The sequence below is a fragment of the Octopus sinensis genome, linkage group LG24 (genome assembly GCF_006345805.1).
Source record: "Octopus sinensis linkage group LG24, ASM634580v1, whole genome shotgun sequence".
NCBI classification, from domain to species: domain Eukaryota; kingdom Metazoa; phylum Mollusca; class Cephalopoda; order Octopoda; family Octopodidae; genus Octopus; species Octopus sinensis.
The window spans coordinates 7,545,500-7,563,863 of NC_043020.1; the positions used below are offsets into that span (position 1 = coordinate 7,545,500).

General features: G+C 35.0%; 1 protein-coding gene across 4 annotated transcripts in view; it reads left to right on the top strand.

The window, feature by feature from the left end:
• LOC115223948 (doublecortin domain-containing protein 2-like) overlaps nucleotides 1–18,364 on the top strand; it is a 145,463-nt gene that overhangs the window by 74,481 nt on the left and 52,618 nt on the right. The window contains exon 1 of one of the 4 annotated variants that reach the window (XM_036512946.1): nucleotides 9,806–9,970. The exons of the other annotated variants lie outside the window; for them this stretch is intronic. Coding sequence (XP_036368839.1) covers nucleotides 9,956–9,970 — 15 coding nt within the window. The 5' untranslated portion in view covers nucleotides 9,806–9,955. Of the gene's footprint in view, nucleotides 1–9,805; nucleotides 9,971–18,364 lie in introns of those variants that run through there. 4 annotated transcript variants of the gene reach the window in all.

Here is an 18,364-nt window from a genome sequence, read left to right on the forward strand (position 1 = left end):
TAAATTTTCTTCATATGTGAATTATTTTGGGAATTATGATAAATTTTTCAAAAAGCCTCAAAGGGGGATCGCTGGAAAAAAGCATATTTATCCTTTTCTATTCAATTGCAATAATAAACGTTTCAGTTTTTTTTAAAACTATAGTATCAAATGTGAATGTGTATGAAATATCAATGAATGATATAAATGGGAAATGAAAAAAAAAACCGAACGAAACGTTTTCATAATAGTCAATATTTTTGTGGTTCAAAAATTGCAATTGATGACATAAAATGTCCCCTAGAATTAGCCAGAACTAATAATGACAAACTTGAACTACTAAATATTGTTAAACACATCTTTGCAATTGCAGTGCTCTCTTTTACTCTTTTACTTGTTTCAGTCATTTGACTGCGGCCATGCTGGAGCACCGCCTTTAGTCGAGCAACTCGACCCCGGCACTTATTCTTTGTAAGCCTTGTACTTATTCTATCGGTCTCTTTTGCCGAACCGCTAAGTGACGGGGACATAAACACATCAGCATCGGTTGTCAAGCAATGCTAGGCGGGACAAACACAAACATACATGCACACATATATATACATATATACGATGGGATTCTTTCAGTTTCCGTCTACCAAATCCACTCACAAGGCATTGGTCGGCCCGGGGCTATAGCAGAAGACACTTGCCCAAGATGCCACGCAGAGGGACTGAACCCAGAACCATGTGGTTGGTAAACAAGCTACTTACTACACAGCCACTCCTGTGCCTATAAATACAATGAACAACATGGCAGGCAAAGGGCTAAAGCCATGAATCAAACTTTCTCGTTAATTTATGTCCCATGTACAAGTTTAATTGCAACAAAGTTATTTTACTAAATTCTTCATTAATTTCGAAATGAATTGGAATAAAGGGCTGATATTCCAACAGAAACAGGATAGAAGGATTAAAGCGTTCTACATTAAAACATTCCATCAAACTTTTATGTCAATTTAGGTTCCAAACACAAGCTTAAGAATGATAAAGTTATTTTGCTAAATTATTTATTATTTTTAAGATTAACTGAAAGAAAAAAAAAGGATCTTTTCCTTTTGAACGGCAGTTTTCAACACAATTTCTAGTTAACTAAACACTTTTAAACTTCGTATACTGGTAGAATGTGTCAAAATAAAACATTGTTTTCTCTTGGCTTTCTTGAGAAAATTGTAATTTGTAAGTTTAACGTAGTTTAATTTTTCGAATTTTAACCAATCGATGGCCTCTATTGAGCTAAAATCATTTGCTGCGTCTTAAACTGAGACAACATCCTGTAACTAACCCTGCCGTTCAAAAGGAAAAGATAAAAAAAAAAAAAAAAGGCTGTGTATTTATTCCAGTTAAGATCTAGTAATGAAATGGTTACAAGAGGAAATTTATATCATAGAACTAAGAATGGTCTTGGATGGTTTGGTATCAAAAGGATTAATGCTATCAACTTTGTGTGATTTTAAACACATTGAGTTGGCAGAATTGTTAGTAGGCCAAGTGAAATGCTTAGCAGTATTTTGTCTGTCTTTATGTTCTGAGTTCAAATTCCGCCGAAGTCGACTTTGTCTTTCATCCTTTCAGGGCCAATAAATTAAGTACCAGTTGCGTACAGGGTTGATAAATTAAATACCGGTTGCATACTGGGGTCGATAAATTATCAGTTGTGTACTGGGGTCAATCTAATCGACTAGCCCCCTCCCCCAAAATTTCGGGCCTTGTAGAAAAGAATAAATAATGTTTAATATATACTATTTGATAAGGCAGCAAGCTAGCAGAGGTTTTGTCTATCTTTAGGTTCTGAGTTCAAATTCCGCCGAGGTCAGCTTTGCCTTTCATCTCTTTGGGGGTTGATAAAATAAGTACCAGTTGAATACTGGGGTTGATGTAATCAACATAACCCCTCCCCTGAAATTACCGGCTTTGTGACAAAATTTGAAATCCTCATCTTTATCATCATCATCATCATCATTATTATTATTATTATTATTATTATTATTATTATTAGTATTATTATTATTATTATTATTATTATTATTATTAAGGTAGTGAGCTGGCAAAATACTTGGCAGCATTTTGTCCATCCTAACATTTTGAGTTCAAATTCTGCCAAGGTTGACTTTGTCTTTCATCCTTTCAGGGTCGAGAAAATAAGGACCAGTGAAACACCAGGGTTGATGTAATTGATGAGTCCCCTCCCTGCAAACTTCAGGCCTTGTGCCTAGAGTAGAAAGGATTATTATTATTATTATTATTATATTATTATTATTATTATTATTATTATTATATGGCGAGCTGGCAGAATTGTTAGCACGCCGGGTGAAATACATTGCAGTATTTTGTCTGCTGCTACGTTCTGAGTTCAAATTCTGCTGAGGTCGACTTTGCCTTTCATCCTTTCAGGGTTGATTAAATAAGTACCAGTTACATACTGGGGTCAATGTAATTGACTTAATCCCCTCCCCCAAGCTGCTCATGTGGCAAAAATTTGACATCGTCACCATCATTATTATTATCTCCGCTTTAGCGAAGGTGGAGGTGATGTTTTCAGTCGTGTTTGTTTGTCCGTGGACAAGATATCCCAAGAACCACTGGATGAATTTGGATGAAACTTTCAGGGATGTTTGGCCTTGTGACTGGCATGAACTGATAAGATTTTGAGATTGATCCGGGACTGGACAAGGATTCTGGATTATTTTTCCTGTTTTTTATTTAATTTTTGAGAGCAGTCGGGTTCATTTTTAATAGTCTCGTTTGTGAGAGCAGTCAAGTTTATTTCGGATATTCACATTTTAAAAATCATCTCCAGTAAATCATTGAGAGGACATTGGTGTTACCTTGGCAGAGGTTTGCACTATCTGAGTGTTCTTTTTATCAAAAAAAGGTAAATATAAAAGGAGAAAAGGGCTCTCTACCCGCTTTTTGACCAGGCTCCTGTGGCTTTTATGGGTTTTTCCACGAGTAACCTTTCAAAGCACCTTCCCCCTATTGGGAGTTTTAATTGCATTTGTACACGAATTTGGGAGTTATATTGCATTTGTACATGGATTTTCTTTCAAACGGACAAAACCCTTTTTGTAACTTTCGTCCTGTATTTTGTCCCTTTATGTTTTATCTGATTTTTGTTAGCCCTTGTGGCCAATAAACGAATTAATTATTATCATCATCATTATTATTATTATTTTTTAAATTTTTATTTTATTTTATCTAGTTTCAGCTCACAAGCTGTGGCCATGCTGGGGCACCGCATTATTATTATTGAGTGAGAGAGCAGTGCATGCCATCAAAGTGACACTGGGGTAAAATATACGAAGCCCAATATACCCATCATGACTACCCGTCTGATAAGGGTACACCAGGCACATGCATCACAACCATATGTGCGCAACATGGTGATCTCATATCAAGATAAACAGCGCATGACCTTGCGGGTGGGGCCCAGTTAGAATTTTCTTCAGGTTGAGTTGCCCATCCCGCTCAAAAGGTCCCTGAATAAGGGTTGTTTAAGGATGTTGAAAGAACCACCCATGTTTCCAGAGGTGAATTATTCAAAGCCCAAAGAATCCCTCTCAACACATGGCTATGATGCTCCCCCACTACTTCTGCTCGTGATCAGAGATGCACATATCGTCAGCCACTAAGGGACATGCTCAACTGGTTAAGGTCAAACAACTGACAAGCAAATCTGTGGCATTGAGCAGAATATTTGCTGTAGCCCATCTTTTATACCAAGACAAAACAATGTACATGATTATTATTATTATTATTATTATTATTATTATTATTATAATTAAGGGCTTGAGCCTGTAGAGTCATTATCATGCTGAGCCACTTGCTTTACCTCATTTCCTCTGTTCCTTTATATACCCAGTTCAAAATATCCCGGAGGTCATCTTGGCCTTTAATCCTTTCTCGGTCAATAAATTTAGCACCTGTTGATCACCGGGGTCAAAGTAATTGATTAACCTTCCTGTCCCCACCTAGAATTACTGGCCACGTGCCAAAAAATTAGAAAGAATTATTGTTGCTGTTGTTGTTGTCTATAATTGATTAGTTCCGTTCAGTCAAATCTATTTTTTCACAAAATAAAATGAAATAACTCACTCCAGTCCTCCTTGTCATCTGGCATTTGGGGTTGGAAGGGGCCAAATGTGTGTGTAGTGGGTGTGTGTTCGTTCATGTCTTTATGTGTATGCATGTTTAAGTGTGTGTGTGTGTGTGTGAATATGTATGTGTGAGCATGTATGTGTGTGTGTGTCTCCATACATGTGTGTGTGTGTGTGTGTGTGTCTCCATACATGTGTGTGTATGTGTGTGTGTCTGCATACATGTATGTGTGTGTGTGTGAGTGTGCATGTTTGTGTGTGTCTCCATACCTGTGTGTGTGTGTGTGTGAGTGTGCATGTTTGTGTGTTCATGTGTGTGTATGTGCTTGTATGCATGTTGAAGTGTGCATATGTATGTGTGTACATGTATGTACATATTTGTGTGTGTATGTGTGAATATGTATGTGTGGGCCTCTCTCTGTGTGTGGGTGTGTGTGTGTGTATGTGTGTGTGAGTCAGAGGTGATATTTCGGTGTCAGTCCAGTCCAGGCTATGATTTTGGCTGATATTTTTAGTTTAGTTTTTTAACTCTTGTGAGACATTAAAGGAATGTTGGGGGGTGGGGGTGGGGGTGGGGGTGGGGGGAGAGAGGGATAGGAAAAAAACAATGAGTTCAGTGGTGGTAGTGAGAGGAGTGGCAGGATAAGAGAGGGTGAAAGAAAAAGGAGAGGAGGAAGAGAATTAGATGAGAGACAGACAGACAGACAGTGTGTGTGTGTGTGTGTAAAGAAGGGACGAAGGAAATGTGAAAGGTTAAAATAAGAAAGAGAGCAAATGAAACGGAGAAATATGCAGAATATATTATCTTCATTGTTGCTAACATCATCATCATCATCGTCGTAGTTGTCATCATCATCATCACTATCATCAGTGTCATTATCATCATCATCATCAATATCTTCATTGTCATCATCATCCTCATCATCATCATCGCAAACATCATTACCACTTAGATTATCATCACTATCATCATCATCATCACCATTTTCATCATCATTATCATCAGCAGCAGCAGTACTAACCTCCTTACCACTATCATCATCATCATCACTCTTGTTGTCGCTATTAATGTCCATTCACTTTTCCCTGCTCGCATGGGTCAGACGGAATCCCCCCCCCCCGAGGCAGAATTTCTGCAGCTGGATGCCTTTCCTGTTGCCAACCAACCTTTGTCCGATTTTCCAAATTGCAAGCAAAGATTACACTTTCTCTCGACCAGAAATGTTTCCAACAAAGATCGGAAGCGAACGATACCACTTGTTTGATGATAAATACTCATTTATAACCATCGTGTGATGAGAAGACAAGAAAATATAAACATATAGGCACAGGAGTGGCTGTGTGGTAAGTAGCTTGCTAACCAACCACATGGTTCAGGGTTCAGTCCCACTGCGTGGCACCTTGGACAAGTGTCTTCTACTATAGCCCCGGGCCGACCAATGCCTTGTGAGTGGATTTGGTAGACGGAAACTGTAAGAAGCCCGTCGTATATATGTATATATATATATATATGTGTGTGTGTGTGTGTGTTTGTGTGTCTGTGTTTGTCCCCCTAGCATTGCTTGACAACCGATGCTGGCGTGTTTATGTCCCCATCACTTAGCGGTTCGGCAAAAAGAGACCGATAGAATAAGTACTGGGCTTACAAAGAATAAGTCCTTGGGTCTAGTTGCTCGACTAAAGGCGGTGCTCCAGCATGGCCGCAGTCAAATGACTGAAACAAGTAAAAGAGTAAAAGAGTATACGTGTGTGTGTGTGTGTGTGTGTTTGTGTGTGTGAGCATGTTTACATAGCAAAATTTGTACGCAGATGTTTGTGTATAGACATGGACACAGAAAAGTACATCTATCTTACCATACGTAATATAAATACACCTTGCAATGAACAGTGCTTACGGAAATAAATCATAAACGTGGGGATATTAATTAGTTAGCTATAAAATATTAACGAGAGTGAGAGATAAGGTAACGATGATAAGCAAAATGTAAGGAAGAATATGGAAGCAAAATGTACAATAAATTATCAGGGTTACTCAACACTTTGTTAGGCCACCAGCCATGACGGATGATTTGCATGCTGTCAGGACATGCTCCAACAACGCATGACATATGTGTGTGTGTGTATGTGTGTGAATATATATATGTATATATATATATACATATATATACATACATATGTATGGAGATGGTGATACAGATAAACACACTCAAGCTTGACATCTGTATTTACATATGTACATACACACATATCAATACATGTAAAGTTAATCCAAATATGAAAACACAAAGAGAAAGCGCAACAATGCGAGGACGTGGAACAAATGTAGTATTATTGGACGCTCAGGAAGGAAGGAAGGGAAGAAGGAGGGTTTTACGTTTCGAGCGGAGCTCTTCGTCAGAAACATAGGAAAGGGAAAGAATCGCCAACAGTACACACGTGGTCACATTTTGACATATATTTATTTATATAGATACATATGGCTACATATATGCATACACACGCATATTCACATAGAGCATACAAAATACAGAATACTAAGAAGAGAATAAATAGTTTCTTAACAGCTGTTTCAGGAGGCTCAGAATTAGATCATAATCATTATGTTCATAATTAGTGGATGGAATGTGCAAAAAATCATATATATATATATATATATTATATATATATATAAATATGAGAGAGTGACCACTATGTGGTCTACTCTAGTGCTAAAAATAGATCCACTATGGTATAGCCACTAAAAAACTGTTTCCAAGGAGAAATAACACAACATTTAACGTGGGGCAAGTGAAAAATAACGAAAAAATAGATTAACCCTGAACAATTGTTTCATTATTAATGTAAATGCAATTTTACTTACACAACATCCATAAGTCATCAGCAGGAGTTTGTCTTAAATACAATTTATTAAATCGCCCGTTATATATTCGACGCAGCGCCAAAATACACGTGCGGTTTGATCAATTGCATTAGTAGCTATGATTCAAATCCCCCCGCCAAAAGTATGATAAGACTACTGGAAATGAATACCGCATAAAATATTTACTGCAGTATAATTAAATTTATAAATGCGGGTGAAAAATTTGATGTTAATTTAATAATACCATCAATTTAACACCAAGTGGCTTAGCACATAAAAACCAGGGATACAATACAAATTTATACATAAATATGAGAGAGTGACCCTCATTTATAAATAAATATATATATATATATAAATAATATATAGGGAGATGTACTTGCATAGCAAGTGACCTGATCTGAGATCGTGTGCTGGAACGAAAACAATTGCAGCATAGAAGGTGTTTATAAGCTATTTAAGAAACACATAAAATCCGTTAGATTCACTTCATCATTTAAATTTAATTTGTCAAAATATTTTCATCGCTTTGAGACCGCGACCTGTTCACTGACAAAATTCCGTGCTGCATCTATATATATATATATATATATATATATATATATATATAGATATATATATATATATAAGTAAATGTATATATATATATATATATATATATATCTGTAAATATAATATGTGACAATTATTCGATAGCCATGATAAAACTCCGAGTTTCGGATGTCAGGATGGAAATCCACGCCACCCTGATGGCCGGATAACTGAAGAGATGATAAAACTCGGAGTTTTATTATGGCTACCAAATAATTGTCACATATTACATTTACAGAAAAATTCCTCTATTTACATAATATCGAGGTCTCTTTCATTCTTTTGTTGTCTTACCATTACTATCAATATATATATATATGTATGTATGTATGTATGTGTGTATGTATGTATGCATGCATGCATGCACATACACCCATACACAGATGAATATATTTTGCAGACAACAACACACCACATATTTTATATGAAACTCAAAGTACCTGCATGTAACTTTCTACATATATAAAAGAAAAATATAGTGGTTGTATACTGTCAACTTATCGTGACAGTAGGGGATTACACCACCGCTGTTTAGCCCTAGGAAGCATCGACGCTTCCTGTCGGCTTCGACACATTTCCTGTGTCCTTATATATTTACGAAGGGGAGACAAATACCCCCAGCAGCTAGGCCTGGATCTAGAGACACGCATGTTTCAGGGTCTTTGCCCATCATCGGTCTAGAGTAGCAGAAGCCTGCTAGCTGAAGATATCTGTCTAGACTTCGTAAATATATATATCTAATTTTCAGTGAAGTTTATTCACTGATCACCAAAATCAGAAATATTAAATTTCTAAATATCTCATAGAGATATGTACGGTGATGGGGCGATAGAATGGTTGTATGTGAATAAACTTCACTGAAAATTAGATATATATATTTACGAAGTCTAGACAGATATCTTCAGCTAGCAGGCTTCTGCTACTCTAGACCGATGATGGGCAAAGACCCTGAAACATGCGTGTCTCTAGATCCAGGCCTAGCTGCTGGGGGTATTTGTCTCCCCTTCATAAATATATAAGGACACAGGAAATGTGTCGAAGCCGACAGGAAGCGTCGATGCTTCCTAGGGCTAAACAGCGGTGGTGTAATCCCCTACTGTCACGTTCACGTTAGATTGACAGTATACAACCACTCTATCGCCCAACCACCGTACATATCTCTATGAGATATTTAGAAATTTAATATTTCTGAAAAGAAATATATCTATATACATACTCATGTATTGAGTTCTCTTTCTGCTGTTTATTCTAACAAACTTCTCTCTCTCATTATATATGTATGTGCTTTGTGTATGTGTGTGTGCATGCACACATACTGTATAATTACTTAAGCACCACCCCACTGGTCACTGTCCAATTACACACACACACACACACACACACACACACCACACACACACACACACATACACACATTACATCATTCCCAGTATTATCCACCCCGCCACGACCAGCTCCCTACCTTCAGCGTATAATTTCTTACACATTGTGTTGGTCAGTGTCCAATAGGACATGTGCACACACACACACACACATCAAAATCCCCCACACACTATGGCATTCTCCTCCTACCACCACCACCACCACCACCTTTCTCCTACCACCCAACCTATTAACAGCCAATGATCTAAAAACTCTTCTAGCTGTTTTTGTTGGTGTTGTTGTTGTTTTTGTAACTGGATATAATTTTAGCCCTCATGTCTGACCTATGACCAAAGTGTGTTCTGGACATTGGTCATCTTGTTGTTAATGTTATTGTTATTCTTATAGTGTAATAGTAGATGTGTCTGCTCCTCTCTCTCTCTCTCTCTCTCTCTCTCTCCCCCTTTCCCTCTTTCCCTTTCCCTCTCTATCTTTCCCCCTCTCTCTCTCTATCTGTCTGTCTCTCCCTATCTGTCTGTCTTTCTCTTTATCTCTTCCTCCCTCCTTCTCTCTTTCCCCCCTCTCTCTCTGTCTGTTTCTCTCTCTCTTTCCCTACCCATCTGTCTCTCTTTCTCTTTGTCTTTTCCTCCCTCCCTCTCCTTCTCTCTCTGTCTTTTACTGTTTGTCTACTCTCCCTCTTTATTCCACCCCACCTGTGTTTCTAGTATCTCCCCTCTTTCCCTCTGTCTCTCTCTATCTTCCTTCTCTCTCTCCCTTTCTCCCTCTCCTTTCCCCATCTTTCCTTCCCTTTTTCCCTCTGTCGTCCTTCTATCTTCCTCCTCCTCTCTACCTATCTCCCTTTTCTTCCCTTGTCTCTTCCTCACCCCCTCTTTCTGCCCTTCTCTCCCCCTCCCGACCTTCCTCTCCTCTTTAAACTGTAGCAGAAAGCTAAGCCAGGACTCTACAACTGAAAGCTTTTCCCCATCTGCTGGAAGACTTTGTTGCAACTGTACGCATATTCTACAGAATGGGGCTGAAAAAGGTAAGAATTAAGGGTTAGGTTTTGGTGAAATTAGGGCTCTCAAAGTCAGTATCAAAGAGGGATCAAATTCATTGTATTGTTATTGGTTTATATCCAAACCAGCATGCAAAATGAACAGACCTATGATCAAAGAAAGTCCTTCCATGACCATTCCATCTGTTTTATGTTTTTCAAATTTTTTTGCAGACATAGTGTATCAATAAGAATATCATTCAATATGTTTGTCCTTTATGCAGACAGTAGGATGTGTGATTTGAGGGAGATTTGGTTGCTATTTCTAGCAGGTTTAACAACCAGTTAAAGCTCTGCCCTCATTTTTTTGTTTCTGACATAATGAGGGGGGAGGGTGTGAAAGTGAGAATTTAGTGTTTTTTTTTTTTATTTATTTAATTTTGTTTTTGAAGTTTATTTTATTTTAATTTTACATTTTGTTTGAAACTTTCTGATGTTCTGTAAGCAAGGCATGACTTAAAACATCAAAAGCTATCTCATGTATGCATGTGTGTGCATTTGTGTATGTATGTATGCATGCATGTATATATGCATATATATATATATATATATATATATATATATATATATAAATTAGAAAAACCACCTATTATCAATTCAAAATGAACAATTAAATTACACCATCTAGAAAATTACATATAATAGAAATATTAAAATTAAAATAACAATAAAATACCGATGATTAAGTAAATTGCAAAATAATAATAAAATGTATATATTTGGTAGAATAACATTATTATTATTATTATTTTGCAATTTACTTAATCATCGTTATATTATTGTTATTTTAATTTTAATATTTCTAATATATGTAATTTTCTAGATGGTGTAATTTAATTGTTCATTTTGAATTGATAAAAGGTGTTTTTTTTCTAATTTATATATATATTATAGTTTGTGAAATTTGATTTAGTATTTCTAAATTGAATTTTTCCTTGTAAGTTAGGAATAATATTCCCTCAAATAATTATTATATAAATTATTATGTGTAGATACTTGTAAATATATACTATGGAATATCGTTGCTGAAGAGAGCTGTAGGTATAATTTTTTAACCTTAAGCTTGAAATGGGATCTTGTACAAGTTTAACCAGAAGTTTGATTCATTGTCTTTCTTTTGCCTGACTACAGCCTGTGTTTTATTTTTTGGAGTTTTTAAGGTGATAATAGTGTCTTTTGGTGTGGTGTTTATTTTTCTAGCATGTGGAGTGGCTTATAGCCAATCCTTTGTTATAATTATGTATGCATGTGTGTGTGTATGTATATATATATATATATATATATATATATATGTATGTATGCATGTGTGTGTATATATATATATATGTATGTGTGCATGTGTGTGTGTGTGTATATATGTGTGTGCATGTGTGTGTGTGTGTATATATGTGTGTGCATGTGTGTGTGTATATATATATATGTATGCATGTGTGTATATATATATATTTATGTATGCATGTGTGTATATATATATTTATGTATGCATGTGTATATATATATATATAATATATATATATATATATTTATGTATGCATGTGTGTACATATATATATTTATGTATGCACATGTGTGTGTGTATATATATAATATATATATATATAATATATATATATGTATGCATGTGTATATGTATGTGCAAGTGTATGTATCAATCATCATCATCACTTAACATCCATTTTCCATGCTTGTTTGGATTGGACAATATATGTCTGTCTGTATATAATTTAATGTCTACCTGGCTGACTCCTGTCAAACCGTCCAACCTATGCCAGCACGGCAGGCGGACGTTTAATGATGATGATCACACACACACACACACACGTGTGTGTATATATGAATACCAAAACAGGAGATAGGAAAATTTTTTGCTACTATTACACTACAAGAATCTCTAATCAGAGATATGTTAACTGTTTTCTACTACATGTACAATTTTGTAACTCCTATTAGGAAATGAAACATGTGTACTGGTGAATAAATAATACCAAACAATTTTTCCTATCTCCTGATTCAATATTATTACTCTGCAGGAAATATTTTCTAGTATTTTCAACTCTTATGTACACTTCACACAAATATATCATCTACATAAGGATTTGAAATACTGAAATAAGCAGATGTGATTCAAGGGGGCAGGCATAGTTTGGATTTTAACCTGATCTACATACATACATACGTACGTATATACATGTGTGTGTGTGTGTGTGTTCATGTCAAATTATATTTAAAAACAATTTGACAATAAACTGAAAAGTTACTCAATTTTTTTTTTTGTATAAATTTATTAAATTTTTACAAAAAGAGGAGTGACTGTAACTTCGAAGTTTTGCTCTGCTGACCTTCATCAGACTGTCTAACAAAGATTAGCAAGAAAAACTTTCAAGTCACTGTCACCCTTCTTGTAAATGTTTAATAAATAATTAAATAAATAAATAAATAAATAAATATATATATATATATATATATTTAAAATCTTAAGGTAGCAAGAATATTCATAGAAAAATTCTTAGTTACCAGTGGTCTAGCGAGAAAGAAAAAATTAGTCAATAGACTATATATTATTCAGAGAATTTTGTGTTTGAACGTATATATATATTACCACCTGACTGGCCCTCGTGCCGGTGGCATGTAAAAGCACCCACTACACTCTCGGAGTCGTTGGTGTTAGGAAGGGCATCCAGCTGTTGAAACTTTGCCAGATCAGATTGGAGTCTGGTGCAGCCATCTGGTTCGCCAGTCCTCAGTCAAATCGTCCAACCCATCGTAGCATGGAAAGCCAATGTTAAACGATGATATATATATATATATATATATATTTATATTTGTACAGATATATAATTTGATGTTGTGTATAGAAAGAAGTGATGATCTCGGAAATCTAATTGGAAACAGATTCTTCACAAAATTGTGCTGTAATAAAAGACCTGCTTAATTAAACATGAAACTATATATGAACTACCTAATTAAAAACCAGGGATATGTCGTTCCAACTTATATTCCCACACAAAAAAACTAATGAAGGAACATCTAGGTTACGTTCAGTAATATATAATACACTTCACAATGTGTGTGTATGTGCAATGTTTAGAATGCATATTATATGTGTGTATTGTAAATATGTATAATTTAGTATGGGAAAATTATCATATATTTTATATAGAAACTCATTTGTATTATTCATAATAAATGTATGCAGTGACATACATTGAATAAAATTTCTGTATACTATTTATATAAATTGCACTTATTTCTTTTTAAATGATGTCATTTTTGATGACATGAGTATACTATTATGTGTGTGTTTTTTTATATAAATACTATATATGTATATAAACACATGCATATGTATGTTTATATATATATATATATATCATTATATCGACCAAAGTGTTGGATGTTGTATACTACTGATCACAATGTGCTTCCTTATTTTGTTGTAACTACATTCCCACACATACACACAAAAAAAAATTTAATAAAGGAACATCTAAAATATGTCAGTAATATATAATACACTACACAACGTTTCGGCTGATATACCCTCCAGCCTTCATCAGGTGTCTTGGGGAAATTTTGAACCTGGGTTCTCATTCCTAAGGTATTTTTCCATGTTATCATTTTTATTATTATTATTATTATTATTATTATTATTATTATTATTATTATTATTGTTATTCAGGTTACTGCCTGGCTACTAAGCCCAAATTCCAAGTTCGATTCTAGACAGTAAACTGAATAATAATAATAATAGTAATAATAATAATAATAATAATATAATAATAATAATATAATAATAATAAAAATGATAACATCGAAAAATACCTTAGGAATGAGAACCCAGGTTCGAAATTTCCTGAAGACACCTGATGAAGGCTGGAGGGTGTATCAGCCGAAACATTGTGTTAACAACAAACAAGATGAGGACAAATATCCGTCAAATGTAAATAAAGTAAATAAGTGTGTATATATTTGTATATTTATAGGTGTGTGCATGTGGTTAAACCTGTAATCATGTTTGTCACTTTAATATATAAATGTGTGTGCTTCATTTCTGCTTGTGTGCTTATATTCAATCTAGGAAGCTTGAATGGAGAATTCCTGGAATGTTTTACAATTTTCCACTGTTCCACCAGTTGATTGCATTTGGAGGATGGGAATTACTTTGGTTTGTTATTTCTTGGAGAATCCCAGTATTTCTAGGAGTTTCATATACACATATATGATATATAATGTGTGTGTGTGTGTGTATCGATTTCTTTGTCTGCCGTAAGGCATTATTTTCCAAATATGCCAGCTAAGCTAAGTTGAACTGTCTAAAGTCGAAAGACACCTGTTGTTTTTGTCCTGTTATTACTATTATTGTTTTTTGTATTTATATTTGTGTGGCATCGTCCGTTTTTCTGTCCTTGTTTCGTATACATTCGATCCTTTTTCCAAGAAATCTAATGCTCGTAGCTTAGTTTTTCCTTGGGGCTGGCTGGATTGGAACGATCTCAAGATTAATCAGCTGAAATTGCGAGGATGATCCGGTTCTTGACTGAAGATTAGAGGCTTCGAATGACCCTTCCTTTTTATTTGTCGTCTATTTGAATGTTTTGCGTTCTTGTCCCATTTTGTATTTATATATATATATATATTTTATATATATATATATATATTATATATATATAGGCATGGCTGTGTGGTAAGAAGCTTGCTTCTTAACCACATGGTTCCAGGTTCAGTCCCACTGTGGGGCACTTTAGGTAAGTGTCTTTTACTACAGCCTTGGGTTGACAAAAACCTTGTGAGTGGATTTGGTAGATAGAAACTGAAAGAAGCCAGTGTATGTGTGTATATGTCTGTGTGTGTGTGTGTGCCTCCCTCCCATCATTGCTTGACAACCGGTGTTGGTTTGCTTATGTCCCTGTAACTTAGCAGTTCAGCCAAGAGACTAATAGAATAAGTACTAGACTTAAAAATTAGTCCTGAGGTCAAATTGTTTGACAAAAACACTTCAAGGCAGTGCTCCAGCATGGCTGCAGTCAAATGAATGAAACAAGTAAAAGAATTCCTTTCTGTTGAAGAGCATAGGCTCGAAACATAAAAGACTTTGTCACCTTCCCAAGTGTCAAACTAATAGACCTACTTGTTTATACACCTGTCTTCTTTTATTTTTCTGTAATACTAAAGAGTAAATTTATTCAATAAAATCGCTATTGGCTTCAGCCATAGCCTCAAGATGACTTCTGAATCTCCTGCAAGTCTTCTGGACAGTTTCCTTGTCTAAGTTGGTGAATGCTGCCATAATCCTTGCCTTCAGTTCCTCTTTGGTGTCACAAGGAGTTTTGTTGGTCTTTCACTTAACTGCACTCTACACATAATAATCAAGGGAATTGCAGTCTGGGGAATTAGGTAGCCAGATGTTAAGATTGGTGTGATCGCAGAAATTGTCTGACAGCCATGACTAGGTTCTCCTGTTGGTGTGGCTTGGTGTAGAGTCCTATTGCCAGACATAGGGTCTTCCAGCAGCCACCTTCTTGACCCAGGGCAGCACTACCTCCTCCAGGCACTTGATATAGGCCTCTGTGTTGAGACTGAGGCTGTGTGGGAAGATGAATGGAGGCATAACGTTGCCATCACTAGCGATCACTCCAAACACCATGATATTGACTGGATTTTTATCACTCTCAGTACATGTCCTCACATTGACACCCAAACTCTGAAGTGTTGGAGCTTTTGGTGCAAATGCCAAGCAGTACAGCATGTCGTTTCCAAATTTTGGCAGAGTGAATTGCGTCATGGTGCTGTTTTTCTCACAGACAGTGTGCAACTGACCCTACTATACTGTGTAGTTGACAAAATCAAAAACAATGCGCATGCATGAAATTAAAAATATAAAATGGTGATAATTCACCCATCGCACCCTGTATATATATATATATATATATATATATATATATATATATATAGCTAGATAGATAGATATATCATCATGAACTTTGTCATTTAGTATCTATTCTTCCATGAAGTTTGCCAAGACAGGTGTAACAGTGGAACTTGAAGTAGCTGAAGCTATAAACCATTTTTTATCTATGGAACCCTTTAATTATTATTTTATTCTGGTGGACCCCCCGCCATTCCTCACCCCCATTCCATAACTATTCAATGTTGATAAACTAGTTTTTATAGATACGTCTTTCAAAATTCCTATTTTGTTTTTCACATGCTCACTCGTGTAGGCCTGCCATAGCACTTTCCAAGAGAACATGTTTCTGTGACTGGAAACATGTTGAATTACATGAGGAGTTCGAGAAAGAAACCGAGATATTTCTTGTAATGAATACACCTGAGACAAAATATTTTCATGAAATCCTAAAATACCACTTTGGACTCCCCAATTTTATTATTTTGCTTGTGTGGATCCCTAAAAATCTTATATGGATCAACAGGGGTCATATGAGCCTTGGTTAAGAACAACTGCTATAAATAATAGCAAGTAGAATATTCGGTTCGAAAACCCTTTGGCTTGAAAAAGTTAAAGGTTTTCAAACCCAGTAATCTATTCACAATTATATATATCTTTATCTACATGTTCCTTTGTTAAAAGCAATTTCTTTTTATATCTCCTGAACTTTCTCAATTCTTATGACATAAACAGTATAATATATATATATATATATATATATATATATATACATACGATCTAATGCTAGCCACTAAGCTTTTTTTAATTCTCTCTGTCTTTATTTTCTCATGTTCCTTTCTGTTGAAGAGCATAGGCTCAAAACGTAAAGGACTTTCTCACCTTCCTGAGCATTAAACTTATACACCTGTTTGTTGTTTACACACCTGTCTTTGTCTTTTGTTTTCTTGTTTTTTTGTAAATTCCAGCTATATGTGTGTGTGTGTATATATATATATATATATATATATATATATAATTGATAATATCAGGGTAATAAAGATTTTAGGAATTTTTACTATCTGTGGCCTAGAGTGTAGAAACATTAGTCAATAGACTATATATTATTCATATAAATACAGTGTACAATGTTCAGGAGTCAGAAACCTTGGTCCAGGAGATAGATGGTAAATGTTTTTATTTCTCATTCCCTTCGAGTTTTTATCCATAATATTAGTTTGGACTTTAGCTGCTCCTTCTAGGGTGAAAGGAATCCAACGACAGATATATATATATATATATATATATATAATACAAAATGAGAAAATGGAGAAATATATCTAAATCAATCATCAACTATCAGATAATACCGAATCATATACTTTATTAAAACACTACACAATAGCAAAGAGATTAGACATTAATACAGTACAATAATTACAATCAATATGGTGAGATATAACTAAATAAATATAACAAGATATAAAAATACATTTACATAACTAAGTTATAATGTAAATGTATTTTTATATCCTGTTATATTTATTTAGTTATATCTCACCATATTGTTTGTAATTATTGTACTGTATTAATGTCTAATCTCTTTGCTATTGTGTAGTGTTTTAATAAAGTATATGATTCGGTATTATCTGATAGTTGATGATTGATTTAGATATATTTCTCCATCTTCTCATTTTGTATTATTAAATTATGGTAAAAATAATGTTACCTTTGCCCACCTAATACAGTAAATGAATTAATTGCATCGCAATTTTTAACATTTATGTATTAGCTTTGTTGGGTACTTCTCTAGCAGTATATTGGATATATGTTATCCCATGGAGGGTTGAATTTACAACCCCTATCTCATTTTATATATATACTAGCAGTATCGCCCGGCGTTGCTCGGGTTGTAAAAGGAAATAACTATATATAAGCATTTTTAGAGAGTTATAGCCAAAAAATAGCAAAAATGCATTAAAAATGGAAAAAATATGATGGTAAATTTTTTGAAAAATCGTTGACTCATCGTAGACATTTTTAGAGAGTTACTTCCCTTATATAATAGCGAAAAAATGCATTAAAAATGGAAAAAAAAAAAACGATGGTAAATTTTTTTTTAAATCGTAGACTCATGTAGACGCTTTCTTAGCATTTCTGTTTTGATGTCTTCAAGCCATGAAGTCGTTGTCTAAAAGAACACTGGTCTCCTTGACAACGCATTACGACGTTGATTTCCTTACACCCCTTCCCCACAGGTGCAGGTGTGAGCGTGGACGCCAACTCCGCCGCCATCGACACACGAAAAATTATGCATTAAAAATGGAATAAAAATGATGTTAAATTATTTTTAAAATCGTAGACTCATCGTAGACGCGCGCTAATACTCAAACGGGCTCGATATGAATCACGACTATAAGCTACCGAATTTGGGTTAACTGCACCGCAAAATGTGGAGTAGTTAGGAATCTAATCGAAGGGGACAGACACTCACACAC